The sequence below is a fragment of the Zootoca vivipara genome, chromosome 3, assembly GCF_965207765.1.
Source record: "Zootoca vivipara chromosome 3, rZooViv2.hap1.1, whole genome shotgun sequence".
NCBI classification, from domain to species: domain Eukaryota; kingdom Metazoa; phylum Chordata; class Lepidosauria; order Squamata; family Lacertidae; genus Zootoca; species Zootoca vivipara.
Genome location: NC_142586.1, coordinates 49103457 through 49122886, shown reverse-complemented (window position 1 = coordinate 49122886; position 19430 = coordinate 49103457). Strand labels below are relative to the sequence as shown.

At 41.0% G+C, this 19430-nt stretch overlaps 1 protein-coding gene across 1 annotated transcript; it reads right to left on the bottom strand.

The window, feature by feature from the left end:
• Nucleotides 1–816: 816 nt before the first annotated feature.
• On the bottom strand, nt 817–19404 carry RPF2 (ribosome production factor 2 homolog). Its single transcript, XM_035109078.3, has 10 exons — nt 19372–19404; nt 16385–16517; nt 15072–15109; nt 13411–13450; nt 11923–12004; nt 10897–10973; nt 9202–9301; nt 4001–4103; nt 1986–2130; nt 817–1409 (listed from the first exon to the last, which is right to left on the bottom strand). The coding sequence occupies exons 1-10, from the start codon at nt 19392–19394 to the stop codon at nt 1233–1235; spliced, it is 918 nt and encodes a 305-aa protein (XP_034964969.1). The 5' UTR covers nt 19395–19404; the 3' UTR covers nt 817–1232.
• Between the last annotated feature and the right edge of the window lie 26 nt (nt 19405–19430).

The window sequence follows — 19430 nt, the reverse complement described above, 5'->3', positions numbered from 1 at the left end:
TCTCGATTCAGTGAGAAGGGATAGATCTTCTAGAGAGAGAAGAGTAATCCCAAACCAGTTAAAGGGGTGCAGTGATCCCCTGGTCTGGTATCCTAAAAGAGAAGCCTCAGGAGTGAGATTTATAGAAGGTTGGGAAACTGACAGAAAGTGCCAACTTGTTTCATAAGACCTAAGCTGTAACACCTCTGAAATTAGTTTTAAGGAATGGAAGTAAATCAAAACTGTACGTTTGCCTTCTTGTTGAGAAGCATGTAAGACAGTTTAACATCCTTGGCTATTTACAAACAATTCCTGTAGTTTAAATAGAAATACATTTCACCATAGTAGGCAAACCTGTGAACTACGTCTGCTTTTCAGGTGCTAACTGTTCCAACAGAACTGGAAAAACCACACTATCCCTATAAGAAACCATAGAAGTCAAATGAAATATTGCAGTTACAGTAGCCTTCCAACCCCTCAAATCCAAACATTCTATTATTATTAATTTATTACTTTAAAAAAAGTTGAAAGAGAAAAGTTCTTGGTATAAATATGGGGCTCTACATTTTATTCTTTTGCAACCCAGGCTAACTTATCATGTAAGCAGCAGCAAGGGTAGACAAAGCACAGCCTGATTATGGAAAAATCCAAGGATAGGATGAAAATGTCAAAGCAACCTGGAATTCTTTGTTTATATAAACAGAATTTTGTAGTTCAATATAACAGCCATAAGCCAATTTGCTGATACTAAACAACACACACACACACACACACACACACACACACACACACATATCCCCGCCCCCCAAAAACCCTAGGTCATGGCTTTCCCAATGATGAATATCCAAATACGTTTATTTTATTAAAAAAATCCAGAGTACAGATGTATTTCTGCTCATGTCCGTGGTGATAATGTCTTTAAAAGCACACACATAAATGCCATATTCTGAAAACTTAATGGCAACAGAGGCTGGGAAAAGAATGAGGAGTAGAACAAGTCATCCTGAATGGCTGAAAGCCACTGTTGGAAGCAATGGCTTGCAGTATCTGTTTCAAGTGGTTATCAGAAGAAACTTGTCCAAAAATTAAGCAATACATATTCATTCCCTCCCTTTAAAACATCCCACCCTTCCAGGAACAATCAAGTAGTTTTGCCTGTAAACCCATTCAAAATAAATTTCAGAAGTATATGGCATTTAAATGAATAAATCAAAAGAGCAGCCAGCTCAAGTGCTCAGTCCATATGCAGCCTATCATTCTAACTTTACTTTCTTTGGATTCTTTCCATCTTCAGTCTTCTTTTCAGCTGGCCTCTTCTTTAAACCCTTCATTTTCCTGGTCTGCAATTTTTCCAGATCCTGTTTCTGCATGTGGATCCGTCCATATTTTGTACCAAAGACATCATGGGAAATATTTTTCTTCTTCTTTGGCTGAAAAATAAGAAAGCATTACAGTTTCTCTAGCCGGACATCTAGCATTTGTATAATGCCACCATCCCTTGTTACATTTCAAAACAGTTGCATTTAAGGACAAAAGTCTTGATAAATGACAGCCAAGACTGGATGCAGCTCACAAACTACTAACTTAGAAGAGCCACCCATTAAAACTCCATTCAGGCATAAAGTTTCATTTGGCAGAAAACTCCAGAAGCAGTGATTTGGGAGTTACAGGAAGAGGCAGCTCTTTAACAGAGCACTAGTGACAATATGAATTATTAGCAGCAGTGACCTTCCAAATTAAGGCCGCATCCAAATAATTCCAATTAAATTAGAGACCTAACAGTGGTATGCAGATTCAAAACACACCTGATGTCAAGGAATCTTTTAAAAACCTACTAAAGATCATAGGAAAAACGGGACAAAGCTTAATGGATGATGTAATAGAACATGGAAACAGTCAGACAACGAATTGCTGATTACATCAAGGTTAAATATTGAAGATGAGAAATCTACACATCTCTTTTCTTATGGAAAAGCTCTCAGTGGTGTAAAGATGTGCCAACATACCTTGAGAGCTTTGGGCTGTCTTAGAGATAACTTATAAAGATCATCTGAGGCCAAATGGGTCCTCCTCATCACCAAATCTAGCGATGGCCCCATGTCTTCAAGTTCAATCCTTGGTATTTTGCAACCAGATTTTTTCAACAGTACTCTTAAAAAGATAAGAACAAGTTGCCTTCTCATCTGACATGTTTAACAGATGCCTTGCAACAATCAACCACCCCCCCCACTCGCATTCCACAGTGATGCAATACCAACGTGACTGGACAATGTGCTTTTCTCAGTAAGACTGCAGAGTTTTGTGCAGGCTGGAAGCTTACTTCCAATAAGAGAGAAACTATTGCACACATGCTCTTTTTTTCTGGGAAGAAAGCAGTTACTAAGATCTCAATAGTTCAGCATGACTCATTAGCAACCAAATCCTACCCTCTTTGAACCTGATGCCATTGATGTGACTGTGTGACTGGTTCAGTAATGCTGGTATGCAAATGTTAAGTAAAGCCAAAACACAGGACACAAATGCTGAACAACAGACTTTGGGGGAAGGACTAAGGTGGGCAGAAATACTGGGACCACCCTTCCCCATGACATGCATCCTTAAGGGCACAGGAGTGGCCCCCTCCAACCAGCTATTCCCACAGGCAAATCACTATTTGCAGGGTACAACATGTGTTGGCCCCCATCTGCACTGCATTTTGTGCTGCTTTTTCTGTGTTGGGGCAAGCTATTGTTTACTTTGCAGTGCTAAAGTACACCGAGGTTATACTTGTCTGCCACAAACTTAAAGCTCTGCTCTTAAAATATGCTTCCCTGGAATGAATGCCATATAGATTTACAAGCAAGTACATATATTTAAATGTCATTTAGTTTGGGGGTGAATAAATTAGTAGTATGATCATTCCTTAATTTTATTTTTAAAACCCTTCACTATCACATTTTCCAATCACCAATAGAATTTTTAAACAAACATTTAGCTGTTTTGTTTTTATTATATATATTGCATAGCTCAATAGCTGAGCATCTGGTTTGCATGCAGAGGGTCCTGAGTTCAAGTCCCAGCATTTCCAAGTAATACTGGGAAAGACTCTCTATTGAAACCCTGGAGAGCAGCTGCCATTGTAGACAATACTGAGCTGGCAGGACCATTGGATCTGACTTGGTACAAAGGCAAATTCTCATTCTCATATTTAAATAATTTGGAAGCTGAATAGTTTGAGCAGAACACGTTGGAAATTATTTTAAAGTTTTATAAAATATGTCATTCCTGCCTTGACCTCTAGGAGGCACTAACCACCTGGCTCCAGTATGATAGCATGCAGTGAATCTGTTCAAGTTGTTTGATAATTTAGGTAAATTCTAACTAGGCACCTTCACCTTAATATACAGCAAGCCAGCAACTTACGCAAGAGTTATATTCCAAGGATCACACCTAAAGCTTCTAGCCAAAACACATTGGGCTCAATGGTGGGTGGCATTGTCAAAGGTCACTTTCCTCACTCCGTCCTCATTCTCTCTCCCCACTCTCCATATATAAAAAGGTAAAGGTAACAACTCTGGGGTTGCGACGCTCATCTTGCTTTATAGGCTGAGGGAGCTGGCGATTGTCTGCAGACAGTTTTTCAAGGTCATGTGGCCAGCATGACTAAGCCGCTTCTACCAGAGCAACGCACGGAAACGACGTTTACCTTCCTGTCGGAGCGGTACCTATTTATCTATTTGCACTTTTTTGCTGTGCTTTCGAGCTGCTAGGTTGGCAGGAGCTGGGACCGAGCAACGGGAGCTCACCCCGTTGCAGGGATTTGAACTGCCGACCTTCTGATCAGCAAGCCCAAGAGGCTCAGTGGTGACCACAGCGCCACCCCATACTGTATATAGCCACATGCATAAAGCTGAATGCGCACAAGTCAAAGTCTGATTCTGTAACTCTGACTCAACTCTACAAAGCACTTCACACAATCTAATCCTTAGGAAGCATATTAGTATTGCATATAATAACAAGAAATCAGCAATGAGAGACTTACTTGTAACTTCTCATATAGACTTTTTCATCAACGGCTGTGAAGTGAAGAACGTGTTCTAAGCCTGCCAGGCGGACGCTGGGCACAACAGGGCCTCTGAAAAAATCTGAAAGAGGGAAAAGAGCAAGAGCCATTTCTAGACAGCCAAAAGAAACAAGATCAGGGATCTGCAAATAGAATCGCCACTTGCAGCCAGATGTGTAATTCTGTCAACCAGCAAAATATTCTGGCACAAGAGAAATTTTTTTAGAGCCACTATGCCAAAACAGTTCAGGTCAAACAGTGTACATGCAACAACCAAAACAGGAGGATTCAAAATAGCCATACACTTTTAAAGACCTTTATCTTTAAAATAGTGGTTTTCCACATATTTCAATGTTTGTGAAAATTAGGACTGAAAGAATAGAAAACAACACCTTACTTCAAAATAGATTGTTTCATTCATTCATTCATTCATTCATTCATTCATTCATTCTCTCTCTCTCTCTCTCTCTCTCTCTCTCTCTCTCTCTCTCTCACACACACACACACACACACACATCAAATAGCTGACACTAGTGGACAATTTTACGGTAGCAAGAGATTATGCATCATGGAAAATAAGACTCTACATTTGGCACTAATTATAACAAACCAAATTGGAGAATTGCCTCCCAACCCGGTTGGATTTCAGTTATTAATAGTGCAAGTTATGTAAAACATAAACGAAACGAATATTCAAGATAGTTGGGTCTATGAAATGATATCAAACATGGTAAAACTTAACAGAAACACAAAAGCTATTTTATGATTTTTATACAGTCATTATGATCAGAAGAGGTTAACAAAATTGCTACTGCAAAGCTCACACCTCCTTGAGACTTAGGGATGAGGGGGGGGGGAAGCACAAGTAAGATATCTCTGGTCTACACTTGTTGATGCCAAGGACAAACATAATCACTGCACAGACCTAGCCATGTACTGTAAACAATAGATTAAAAATGTTAAATTGGAGGTGTTTTCCCAACCTAAACTAGGACACCATCTGTATGTGCTCATTTTCAAGGCATATCAAAGATGTAAAACCCACTGTAAATGAAATCTCATCTTGAGCACTGAGTTCCTCCAACAACCATCAATATGTGCATTTTAAGATGACTCTCCATTTGAACCTCAATTCCAGCTTGTGTTAGGACAAGAAGAGCCAATGTGACGCCCTCCAGATTTTGGTGGATTATAGTTACCACCATACTTGACCATGATGGTTGGGGCTGATGTGGACTGTTGTCCAATAAAGCCACTTCCGCGCCTGCGTCGGAGGTGGGGTTGTGGGCTGCCTGACTGTACCATCGCGTAGGGGCTGCGAGCTCAGCCCCTACGTGATGGTATGTTCCCGCCTGCGTCACCCCCGACCAGCCAATGAGGTCGGTCGGGGCGGGGCCACGTCTTTTAAAGGGCTCCGCAGGCGGGAAAAAGCTCCCTCTTTCTTCGCATTCCCTGCCAAACCAAGAGTCATAAACTCAAGGTAGAGTTGCTTGAACTTGAACATTCTGCAATTTCTTATCTGCACAAATAAGGGCTGCTAGTTCAGGTTAGCATCCCTGAACCAACAACTTCTGAAATTACTGGAGGACAGGTATGCCCAGATTATTTTCAAACAGCCCTTAACAATTTTGCATAGTATTGTTCAGTAGCAACACATTAGAACAAAGGCACCTATGCTGGGATGTATGTGTAACCGTTCATCTGGAATAGACCATGACACTCTTCTGAGACCGCATATAGCTTGTGAGACAAGGATTTGAAATACTGGACACACTCAGCCAGGAACTCAGAAAGAACGTGGCCTTGAATCGAGTACAAGGCATGTTAACAAAAACAAGTATCAGTACTGTACTGCAATTTAAAAAGCACCATAGTGCTAAATGTTCCGTTCTCTTCTAGCTTTGGCTTCCAGAGTCAACTGTATTTTTCTCAGGGTCATTTCCTTGGTTATTTCAGCCAAACCAAAAGCATGAGGTGCAAATATACCAGTGAGCAGTTTAATATGTTTTCACACGTATCCTTTTGAATTACCGGTACCAGATTTCTAACTGAAGAAATGAGAAAATATTTTCTTGACATTTCAGTGTCAAACTTTCTCTGCCCGTGACTGATGTTCTATGTGGGTAGCTTTTGAAATATTATTTTCCTATGTTTTTGGCATCAAATCTTTAAACTTGCACTAGTCCAAAGTTCTAAAGCAACAGGAACACTGCTAAATCAAAACCCACATAAGGGTGCTAAATTTCTGAAAATTCTTTTTGTTCTATTACGTTATCCTCCGGGTTCTTGCCAGTTTCTTCTCCTTTTGCTTTCTTAACAATTCGTGCTCTTCCAAAAGCAACCGTCTGTGAGCTATTACCAGCCATATTGCTAAAACTTAGAAGTTACACACACTGAAAGAGCATATTGGTCGACACCTTTGATTAAACTGAGCAGTTTCACACATGCTCAGAAGATGCAGCTATGTTTACATATTAAAAAGGTTGTGTGAAACAAATTGCATTAAGTCCTATTCAAAAGGGTTATTTTATTTATTAATTTGTATACTACATCCATAGATCTCAGGGCAGTTCACAACCTAAAAATACAAGAGAAAAACACAAAATACATAATAAAAACAAGAACCAACCCCACTCCAAGCAATAACCTCCCATCCCCCCATCCCGTCCTGCAAACACATTTAAAAGAGTATAGGATGTTAATTGGCCAAAGGCTTGGTTAAAGAGGAACGTTTTTGCCTGGCACCTAAAGGTGTATAATGAAGGCACCAGGTGAGTCTCCCTGGGAAGAGCATTCCACAAATGGGGAGCCACTGCAAAGAAGGCCCATTCTTGTGTTGCCACTCTCCGGACCTCTCGTGAAGTAGGCACATGAATAAGGGCCTCAGATTATGATTGCAGGCTCTGGGCAGGTTCATATGGAGAGAGGTGGTCCTTGAGGTATTGCAGTCCTGAGCCGTTTAATTCTGTTTATATACAGAATTAAGCTGCTCACATATAAGAGTGATTCAGGATAAAATCCCTCTAGTGTAGTGTTTCCCAAACTTGGATCCCCAGCTGTTTTTGAACTACAACTCCCATCACCCCTAGCTAGCAAGACCAATGGTCAGGGATGACCAGAATTGTAGTCCGAAAACAGCTAGAGACCCAAGTTTGGAAAACACTGCTCTAGTGCCTATAGCTGCACATGTGGTGCATCAATTCTGAACACGCTACACCAAATGGATGGGGGTCCCTAGATCCAGAACAGGTGTCTGGTGTCTGACTGACCCTCTATCCAGGTGGGGAAGAAGAGGAACCTGCACATCGATAGCAGAAGAGATACTCTTGGACTCACTTCTTTTGAGTTGACCTTAGAACCCAGTAATGTTCCTTTGAGTGACATCTCTCTTGGTTGTGCTCAACTATTCTTCATCTTGCTCCCGATTCAGAATATGCCAACAGATTAATGAATCAGTGCTGTCACAGGAGAGGAACTAATTTTCACACAAAATTTAATTTACAATCTGTCAGAATGCAATGCTTTTATTTAAAGTAGGAAGAGTTGGAAGTGTCAGAAAATTGTCTCAAATTCAATATGCTTCTGGAAACTGTAGCCATGTCACATGTATAACTAGCACACATGCCCTAAAAAAGATTTAAAGGGGCCAGGAGAATTTTCCTGTTCTAGCATGACACTTATGACCTCATTTTCCCAACCCTTGTGCTCCCTCAGCAGCAATGTCACATGACTCAAATGGGCAAACTCCACACCCAGCCAATGGCTCGCAAGTCAACAGAAACCTAGTTGTTTACCAAGAACATTGATGTGGTCACATAGCTTTGGTAAGAGTTTATTTGATGCTTGATATTCTCTATGGGCTAAAAGCAGAATGTGATATTTACAAGGGCAGTAGCTTTTTTAAAGCCATTTACTTTTAGCTGAAATCCAAAGCAAAATGTTTATTTTTCACCAGTCAGATAACTAACAGTTCCACTTAGGTCAAACTGTAGAAAATCCAGTCTACTCCTTTATGATTACATGGGAAACTTCTTGCTCCTCATATTCTTTTGCCTTTACATAGTCAATTAATCTTCTCCTGCTCACAAAATTTTGCAGCCAAAACTGTACTGCGTAATTACAAGAGGGAGGTATAAGCAGATTCAAGCTAATTCTAAGGTTTCCAAGTACGCACAAAGCCTTTAAGAAAGAAAACAACCTAATGGAACTCCCCAAAACAGCCCAGCAGGGACTGAAGAGCCAAAGAATGCTGACTGACAAGAGAAACAAAATGCTGAAAGCCAGGTGAGAGGGAAGAATGGAAGGACTGAAAAAGAAGGAGAGAAAAAGAACTGCACAGATATAAAGAGAGGGAGATAAAACCATCTCGCTCACTCTGCACAGGTTGTTCACTTCTTCCACAAGGAGAAGATATTCTAAGGTATTTTTAAAGATTCCCGGGGCTAGAAATATGTTCATAAAAAGCAAGATTTTAAAAGTGAATGGGATTAGGCAACAAGATTTTAATTCAATATTTTAATGCCTACAGGGAAACAAACACAAATTACCCATTCCAATTTTATTCTGTCTAAAAAGGGGGGAGCCCCCATCTGACTTGGAATATCTCCCTGATCATCCAGTCACTCTCTTCTGACCTAAGAATTGGGCAACTGGGCAGTAGTAACCAGTGATGGGATTTAGATATCATACTGACTTTGAAAACTTATGAATTTGCAGTTATATTTGCAGGCTTGATTTCCATCTGCCATGGATTCCACACACACACCCCACTTACACAGGGCTTTCAGAACCTTCCTATCCACAGTCCTGAGCAAGTCCACACTCACTGAGCTTCCATAATGCATCCCATGTTCCCAGGCAATCCACTGGGTCTTGATTTTTAACTTAGGCTGCAACTATTTCAGCTTACAAATTCATTTCTTCATAGGAGGGCAGTTCTCAGTGTTCTCCCACCCCACCCCCTGCTGCAAGAAAAGAACAGATGACCACAAAACTGCCTGGGTTACTGACCGAAAGATAAAACTTCAACATAACTTTACAAAACAACATAAATCACCACAACCTTTCACATTTTAGTACTCCCAACAGATGGCTAAATCCCAAAGATGAAAATTTCCATGACTCAGCACTCTTGAGAGTTCTTACTCCACTGCATGAAAATGCAAATCAAGAACACTTACCAATTAGAAGGCTTTTTAATCTCCTGTGTTCTTCACTGATGTCAAAAGCATCGCCGGCAAATATCAACATAGGTTTTGTCCCTTCAGGGCACTTGCTGTTCTATTAATTTTGGTTTTTTTTTAAAAAAAAAAATGAATTGGAAGATTAAAAAGTGAAGGGTTGCAGTGGGAGAAGAAGCAACACCTCAGAAAACTGCCTATGAAATAAGTGATAAAAAGTACACAAAACCCCAATGCAAGCAAGAGGGAAACATAGCTATCGTAAGGTAAAGATATTTTAGTTGGCTTAATCTGTGCTGACTGCCTGATAGCATTTCACATGGGGAAGCCTTGCCAGAACTAGGTATTAAAGTCAGGGGTGGGGAACCTGTGGCTTTCTCCATGTTGCTGGACTCCAACTCCCATCTGTCCCATCAGTCAGCATGGCCAAAAGTCAGGGATGATGGGAGTTGTAGGCCCGTAACATCTGGAGGGCCACAAGTTGGGTGGTCAACCTCCTACGCAGGTCTTTCAAGGGGCCCCTCACCTGGGTAACAAACAGAGGTGGTGTAGAGGTGAATTCTTACCACACAGGCAGCAGAGGGATTACAGCACATCCAGACATGGCTCTGCATGCCTTTCTATTCTATTCTATTCTATTCTGTTCTGTTCTGTTCTGCTGCTGGCTGCGGAAGCAGATTAGAGATAAAGCCAAGATACCAAGGATGGATGGGACTGCATATATACTGCAGTGGGCATGAGTGTCATAGGAATGGTCAATAAGGTGATAACACTTCCCTCTGAAACATGGCGGAGAGTGGATAAATCATTAAGATGCGGCTACTAGACTCTGCTATCACATCATTAACTGGCATTCAGAGAAGACCTGAAGCCTTCTTCCCGAGCTGCGTTCAGTATCTCTGACCAGGGCCGTCTCGAGCAGGTCGGGCGCCCTGGCGCTGAGGCCCTGGAACAAATTAATCTGTTTCCAATGCATTCCTATGGGAAACATCGTTTCGACTTACAAATGTTTCTACTTACGAATGTGCATTCGGAACGGATTAAATTTGTAAGTAGAGGTTCCACTGTATATTAAGATCAGTTTCCTATGGTGGGGCTGGGGGATAGTCTATGGGTGGAGCGACCATCACTTCCTAACAAGGCCAGCTTGCTGCAGTGAGCGTAGGAGAGATGTGTGTGGTGTCTTTTTTTTTACATGCTCTCCTCAGTCATCTTTCCCCCCGCATCCAACAGGATGGAACTAACTATCCTGTAAGGATCTTTTATTTAATAAGCCAGTAACTCTTAAGTTACTTAACAGCACGTCAAAGAGTCTGCGACAAGAGCTCACTAAAAGGAAATTCATATTCCTATACTATCTACAAACCACAGAGCATAAATGATAGGTTAAATATCCACATTTAGGCAGTAGGCAAAGGCATTTGTATTTTCCATGACTTTAAACCTAAACGGAACCACCCCTCCCCTGCTTCTGTCATTCTTTTCAGTGAGGACTTTTACTGTTTTTATTGCCTTTTTTTAGTCCTAGAAATTTTGAACTGAAGGGAAATATAGGTATGTTTTAAATAAATGAATGAACAATGCCTAATACATAGTTTGGGTATACTTCTCCACATCACTCTTCGTTTTAAGGATATGTAACCACCAATCCATTTGGTAAGCAACTGATAAGCTACTGGTTTTACAGCATCTTACCTTGATATCTCTGAGAGCTACAAACTTCTCAATACCCAGTTCAACCATATCCAGAACATGATAATCGTACATGCGACCTGCCAAAGAAAAGAAAGTGAATCTATTCTTCTCCTTAAATAGGTATATTCAGCACAGAGACAGAGGTGCACAGTAGGATTACAGTGTATTTAAACACCACAAGTTATATGGATGCAAGTGCTGCCAGGTAACAGTTAACCATTTGTGAGTAACCAGCAACCTTGTCTCCATAAACGATATACATTTCAGACTCTGCATTCCTATCCTTTGAGAGAGGCATCTCAGCATGTTGGAAAACCCAATGAGCTAAGTAGCCAGACTTCCATCACCTCTGCCACCAACTTGCTGCATAGCCTTGGCCATTAGTTCTGCTCCTCAACAAAATATTTATGCGGATGAAGGCAATGAACTGTAGAGAGTATTGCACGAATCAGAAGTGCTAAACAGTGACAGCTCTTCTTGTCACAACCAAATCAGTGCACCAAAATTTCTATTTTCTTCTTTAACATGTGCTGGCTGAATTCACGGAGTCAGATGTGACTGTGCCTCACCCATGCCCTCTGCTGGCCCTTCCCCTAACCTGCAAGCATTTGATAGAAGGCAAGGATTCAACACAGCGTGGCTGTGCAAGAGTTCCTGCTTGAAAAATACAGACCCTACAGCCCATTCTTGTCTTCAGTTGCATGCATAAAACTGGGGGGGGGGCGCAATTCCACTTCCTCTCCATGTGTAGGATCAACATGGAAAAAGGATGAAGTTACAGAGGAACCAAGAGCTCTCCTATCAGCATCTCTACAAAAGCACAGACAAGCTTTCGAATTATGTAACGTGAAAGCCTAATTCTGCTTTGAATCTTTCAAGCACACTGCTATTACGTACCTCCAAACTTATTTGTAAAAAAAGAAGAAGGTCAAAGTAGCAGAAGAGCACAGATCTTTTTATTCCCACGTTAGCTAAAACTTGTTGGTAATTTATTTCTTCCAACTCACAAAAAAGAAACAACTTTACCTATTATCAGATTATTAGGCCTCTTCTTGTTATGTGATCCAAACAGGAACAAAGAACAGTCAGATTTCTTGGAAAAAAATTCCTGTTAATAAAAGACGTCAGTTGAAGGTTTTGCAAAGTGCAACATAAAAAGCACATTGCAGTGCTGAATGCCAATCCCTCGGAAGAATGTTCTGCTCCTGAGCAACTTTAAAATCCTGCCAAAGGAGGAAACTCAACTAGCTGCTTATCTCAAGATTAAACCTAACTGGCCTTGTTGGAATATTATGAAGTCTTTTTATTTGAAGACTGCAGGAAAGACATGGGTGGCAATCCAGAAAACCTGGTGTGTGCATCCAGTTGGGTTTGGTCTTGGGATTCTTGAACAGCCTGGTTGTGCAAACTGCAAACAAGGTGAGGTTACATACTTTTCTTTCCAGCCACAAGCTCTCGTGCCTTATTGCAAGGGTGAGGAAACTGTGGCCCTCCAGATGCTCCTGGACTACAACACCCATCACACCCCTACTTGCCATGCTGCCTGGGGCTGATGAAAGTTGGTGATAGTGATCTGGAAGAACCTGGGTTTTGCATTGGGGGGGTGGTGGTTCTGAAATGAGAGAGCTGAAAAGCCACACACACACACCCCTTGTGCAAAACACTGTCTGGGACACTTTGGATCCTAGAACATTGGATTAAAAGGGTGTGAGGTTTAATTTTATAAAAAAAAATCTCAATTCAATCACACATGTTCTTCATCTATTAAGAAACCTAACATGCACTATAAACATTCATTTTAAAGTTATTTGCGTTTTTCAGATAAGAGACTGCATTCACATTCCAAACCCAGATCCTCAAGAATCATGTCTAAATGCATAAACAATACCCAATGAACACCAGCTGCGAAATGAGCACGGGGTTTCCCACTAAAGTTTTCATTTGACAACACTTACCTAATGACTTTATGTTTGGAAAGGTTAGGGAAATGCCAAGATATTGAGCTTAGCTTGGGTGAATGTTTGCTATCTGCCTGAGTTTTTGAGATAGAGCAAGGTATAAAACAGAATGGAGTTAAAGATTGCTCCTGTTTTACCCATCATTGCCTTGAGCATACCATGCAGCCCTCATTCAGGCTGACTATGGAAACAATATTCTCATTTCAAAAACTTCTCGCAATTGGTCATGTTTCCCAAGTCACAATACAGAATGGAAGCTGCTTATTTGAATATTTCAGAATCAAACACAGCTATTAATGAATTTAAGCAAAAAGGATCCTCTGTCTCCTCCTCAACAAGTTCTGCCTAGAAGCCATGAATTACTGTTAAGAGAATTACTGTGGCAGAAAAAAAAGATTGCAGTGTTTGTTTTACGAAAATTAAAATGAAGTGGATCCATATACTTGCATATAGCATATCAGTCTCCTTTGAATCCATCTTTATTTTGTTGTTTAGAGTCATGCAATGAAGACAGCCCATTTGTTCCGATTGGACATAATAAGTTTTGTATACTTACCAGCGACGTTTGATCTTCAAATGGTCTTGCAATATTTTTTCTAGAGAGAACAGAAAGGTTTGATTTTTTTGGCTCTTGGATATGTGGCATGACAAGATCGACTTTGAAGTTTTAGGCACACTGTGTCGAAAGTCTCTTGCTCTCTTTACCAGTTCAGGAGCTTCATCACCACTTAAATTTAGTGTAGTACAGTAACCTTCCCCCAACTAGGTGCATTCCAATTGTCTTGACTTAAACTCCCATTATCTGTGACCATTGGCACTCCTTACTGGGAATCTTGGTCCAGAACACCCTGAAGGAAGGCTGTGGTACTGCAAAGGCCCATGCAATACAGTACTGTATATCATATCATCTGTTTCATGGATCAATCAAATGCTCTTATTTACTCTGTTTACATTCCACCTTTCTTCCAAGGGCAGTGTAATTCTTTCTACTCAAGGACCTGCCTGAATGGGAATCTGCCAAGGGCCCACATCCCAACAGGGGACCACTGACAACCTGCTCCTCCTCTTCACCACTGAAACCTGCATGTCCCACCCCCTTCTCTGCATCTCACTCTAGCCCAGGTGGTGTGGTGGTGGTGGTGGTGAGCAGTACCTGCCACTGGCTCTCTGCCTGGCATGCAAGCAGATGTTAGCTATGACAAGGATGAAACGGAGCATCTAATGATAATGGGTAGAGGAAACAGACCCACAGAGGGAGGGGTCTTGCCCTAGGGCCCTCGTAAACCTGCCATTGGCACGGTTTCCAACTTTATCTTCACACAACCCTATGAGATAGGCTAAGCTGAGATAGTGAGTTAGCAACTGGCCAAGATCAGCCAATGCATCTCTCTTGTTCTAGCCCAGGCATGGCCAAACTTGGCCCGCCAGATGTTTTGAGACTACAATTCCCATCATCCCTGACCACTGGTCCTGTTAGCTATGGATGATGAGAGTTGTAGTCCCAAAACAGCTGGAGGGCCAAGTTTAGCCGTGCCTGTTCTAGTCCAACACACTAACCAAGTAAGGTGGTTGTCCCCCAACATCTGTTTCTGTAGATTTGATCAGTTTATAATTCCTGACTCAATTTTCATAAATATATCTAGCCCTTTTTGAAGGCACCGCAACATATTTTACCCATGAATCTGATAGGTTAAGTTCATGCCACATTTAAGCAGTTCTTCCTTAACTTCCTGCATTAACCAAAAGGTAGGTTAAGAGGCAGTGACTGGTCCAAGGTAACCCAATGGGCTTCATGACTAGGTGGGGATTTGAACCCTGATCTCCCAGATTCTAGTCTGACACTTACCACTACACCACACTGGCTTCCTAGAGTACTTCTGCTATGGGGCAGCTCTATAAATTAAGTAGTTGAATAAATGCGGGGAGAGCAAACTATTACTTAGAGAAGGATCTGAAATATTTTCCTTGAAGCTTGAATTTGTTTTATTCTGGAGTGTTTTATTTGAAGTTTTAATGTGTTGTAAACCACTTTGAGATTTTTTTCCTTTAAAATATAAAGTGGGGGGAAATGGCACTAAGACATACCGTCAGAGTTTCTAACACTGCTGAATACTGTGTGCACACACACACATGTGTATGTATGTATGTATTAGCTGCTCTTAAAATATGCTAAATGCCATACAAGTTCATATTAGATTAACTGGAGAAAACACTTACTTTTTATATAGTACAGCAAAGGGCTTTTTCAGCGCATACTACAAAAGGAAATAGAAGTTAGAGATAACATTTTAACGTTGAACCACTCTATGACAAATCACTTTAAATAGAAGGGGGGAGTGCTTGTCTGGACAGATAAAACAGATTAAGGAGTACCTGAAGGATATCACTGTGTACTGTGCTCCCCAACAGGTTTCTGATAATGGATCGATTCATCAGGGAGCTCTGCAACCACACCCTGCCCCCCCATACCTCTCACTATTAAGGAAATGCAATAAACGAATAGAAATAGAACCTACCCAGTTGATGTTGATACAAAACCCCACACGTACACTATACAAAAGAATATTAACCCTACCACACCACCCCTCTTCTCCCCCATCTTCTTCCCCAGCCTTATACTGTACTCAGCACTTAGGTCTCGCAACTAATGTAACTGATTTGTAAGAAAGACTGTAAAACCTGAAAAAAGAGACAAGGCATGTACAGTACAGTGGTACCTCGGTTTATGAACACAATTGGTTCCGGAAGTCTGTTCATAAACTGAAGCGAACTTTCCCATTGAAAGTAATGGAAAGTGGATTAATCCGTTCCAGATGGGTCCGCGGCGTTCGTAAACCGAAAATTCATAAACCGAGGTTCCACTGTACTTTTTTAAATCAAGGAAAATCTTTAATAAAAATACATTTAAAATTTAAAATATTAAAATTTAAAAATTTAAATAGGACTTTCTTCTCTCTTCATTACACTATTATTTTTCCTCCTTGGTCCAAATATATGACCCCTTTCTATTGCAGTAGCTATACTGCTGTAAACCACCCTGAGACCTCCAAATGAATGAAGTAAATATAGATTCATCAGGAGTGTAAAATTGGGGGGGGGGCTTTGCTATCAATCAATAATTCCAGGTGCTGTGGATTTGGGTTTAGAATCAACATTCCAACAAGAATTTTTTGGGCTGCATACCCCAAGTGTTCTGCAACAGATTTTGGAATTGGCAGAGATTAAGCCAGGCATCCCCAAACTTTGGCCCTCCAGATGTTTTGGACTACAATTCCCATCTTCCCCAACCACTGGTCCTGTTAGCTAGGGATCATGGGAGTTGTAGGCCAAAACATCTGGAGGGCCGCAGTTTGGGGATGCCTGGATTAAGCATACCCTATTAATACAACTGAAGTAAGGCCATTTGGAATCCAGCGCTTGAAGGACTTCACTTAAAAGATCATTCCCAGTATGTATTCTCCGAGTCACATTCCCACACAACCCAGAACACTAGCCATTATTTCACACACACAAATTCCAATCATACTTACAATATCTTTGAGCACGTCAGTTATTGTTGCAGTTGCATTTCCACCTTTTATTAGCATCGCATTCTTTGTGTTTTCTGTGAGCTTTGGCTCTCTCTTCTCAAGAAACCTTTTGGCCCTCTTAGTTTTGGGCTTCCTGCCATGGGAATTTATAAGACACAGAGTCAGATCTTACAAAGTATTTGAGCGCATCTACTTTATAAAGAAGGGACGCGGGTGGCGCTGTGGGTTAAACCACAGAGCCTAGGGCTTGCTGATCAGAAGGTTCGAATCCCTGCAACGGGGTGAGCTCCCATTGCTCGGTCCCAGCTCCTGCCCACCTAGCAGTTCGAAAGCACATCAAAGTGCAAGTAGATAAATAGGTACCACTACAGCGGGAAGGTAAACGGCGTTTCTGTGTGCTGCTCTGGTTCGCCAGAAGTGGCTTAGTCATGCTGGCCACATGACCTGGAAGCTGTACACCGGGTCCCTCGACCAATAAGGCGAGATGAGCGCAGCAACCCCAGAGTCGGTCATGACTGGACCTAATGGTCAGGGGCCCTTTACCTTTACTTACTGTATAAATAAACTGGGTTCAACATAGCCCTGGTCCCATCAGTGCAAGGATTGTTCTTGCACAGCAAAATCTTATTGCCATATCCTCCCCTTAGCATGCCTCATGTATCTGTTCTGGAGATTGCCCCAACCCTCCACAGCAGATCTGAGCACAACATGGGGCATGCATGAGGGGAGGGATGGTGAAGTCCTGTTGCACTACTAGCCCAACAAATTAGTTGAATACCACCCATAATTATATATTTAATATTGAGTTATTATTTATTTACTTATATACTACCTTTCCTCCAAGGAGCTAAAAGCAATACACACAGTTCTTCCTCCTTTCCCCATTTTATTCTCACAACAATCCTATGGTGTAGGTTAGTTTGAGAAAATGACTATCCCAAGGTCACCAACTGAGCATCATGGATAAGTAGGGATTTGAACCCTTGTCTCCCAGATCCTAATCTGACACTGTTGAACAGTTGTTGCTTTTTAGTGTATGGACAAAAAAACCTGTACTAGTCTTCAAAGAAGTCAATATAAATAATCACATATTAAGGAGCAAAAAAAAGAATAATATGCAACGCCACATGCATTGCATACTGTACTTACTCAATTCACCAAGCTTTATTTCCAAGCAAGTGTACACAGAACTTTAGTGATGGATATTTAATGCAATTGCTGACTCTTTGAGTTGTCCAGTATCCAGTTCAATACCAAAACACAAACATATCAGCTAACCACCTCATTAAAAATGTTACTCCATTGTAGTTTTAAACATATTTAGCTGCAAGGAGCCATACTGAAATCCATGGAACTTAGCTCTAATTAATCATGGCTGTATTTGGGCTGCAAGTTTTACTACAATCTGAAAAACCATATAAAAATGATTAGATTAAGAAAAAAGCAAGGAAATGTTGGGCACATTAGAGCTAAGTTGCAGCATCAGTCAAGATACTGATACAGACATCTCACAACGAATTTTTGTTTAAAACAGATTAGCATTACTATTCTTCTGACATTTCAGCTGGTTTGTCAGTAATACCACAGTAACAATGTGCTGCCTCTGCATGAGAATCTAAATCTTTATTTGTGGAAATATCAAGCCTTATTAAGATGCTTTTATTCTTTAAAGTCGGCACAAATAGTGTTTTGAAGAGTTTGAAGTTTTCAAAGTGGAATATTAACTCCAGATTGATGATATAGTGCTGGATGTTAGGATCTAAACACAAATGTTAAAGGAGTTGTGCTCTTTCAAAGGCACAGGGAGTTTCAAAGGCACAATTCCCTCACGCTGTCCTTTCACCCCAACTACACCTCACACACCCAAACACACATAATTATCTGTGACTCAGCTATACAGCTGCAAATAAAACTTTGAAAGTGTGTTTTAAGTGCATTATACAATGTGACACTAGATGGTGAACCTTATGGAAAATTCAATGTATTTTTAAAACGCTTTTTTTAAAAAAAAGCATTTTCAGAATGGTTTTTATATGTGTTTAGATTACACCCTGGTTCAAAGTCCAATGCTTTGACAACCCAATAAAACAATTCCTCATTGCAGCATTGTTACCAAGCCTTCCAAGAATAAGAATATTGGCACAGCTTGAAATGTAGACGAATAAAGATCTGGTCAAATCTGGAGTCATCTGAACACTAGTTAGTATGCAACCAAAATTCCCTAGGGCTAGATGGACAGACACGAAAAGAAAATTTATGCAGAAATGTCAGGTTGTCACCCTTGCATTCTATGGCTCTGGGGTCACACTGCCTACAATAAATTATTTACACAGAGGTGGATCCGCCCATTAAAACAACTAATGAAATGGGCTGTTTTCTTATCTGAAATCTGAACAGGATGCTCAACACACTGTGCACTCCATTCTTTTTAATAAGCCTTTATAATTACAATATGCTTCTTGACAGATAAAGCAGCTTAGCTGCAGAATACCAGACATTTCATTGCTCCGCTCCTAAGCAAGTAGAAGACAGGAGTGCCTGGCATGCTCTGGTCCATGGGGTCACGAAGAGTCGGAAACGACTAAACGAGAACAACTCTTAAGCAAAGGAGTAGTAGAGCAATGGCTTATTTGGCTTTCCAGATACAAAAAGACGTTGTCATAACACCTGTAAAGCCTGCAGTCCAAACTATAGCCATGGTCATTCAATAGCATGGTGTCTTGATTTCTGTATCCGCGGAATGAATAAGGAAAGTGCTTCCCACGCTTAATTAAGTTCGCGAGCGCTTATGCCATAAGACACAGACCTTGGAAGGAAATCCCATCGAGCTCACTAGGTTTTACTTGGGAGTGGACCTGACCAGAACTAAAGCTGTATATCTGCCAAACCTATAGGAGCAATTAAACATTTTCTTAACGACCTCAAAATAACGCGACCACACAGTTACGGGCACAGGCTTCGCAACGCTTCGAAACAACTGTACTTACACCACTCGGTCCAATGACTCCATTTTCGCCGATAAGTCACCAGTATCCACGTGGGTCCG

What these genes read in the sequence shown, in the direction of transcription:
- RPF2 (XM_035109078.3), bottom strand. Translation starts at nt 19,394, where the DNA reads ATGGAGTCATTGGACCGAGTGGT. An exon ending in GAGTCATTGGACCGAGTGGT is followed by an intron (nt 16,518 to 19,371) that starts GTAAGTACAGTT and finishes TTCCCATGGCAG; the next exon opens with GAAGCCCAAAACTAAGAGGG. An exon ending in GTCTATATGAGAAGTTACAA is followed by an intron (nt 2,131 to 4,000) that starts GTAAGTCTCTCA and finishes TATCTTTTTAAG; the next exon opens with AGTACTGTTGAAAAAATCTG.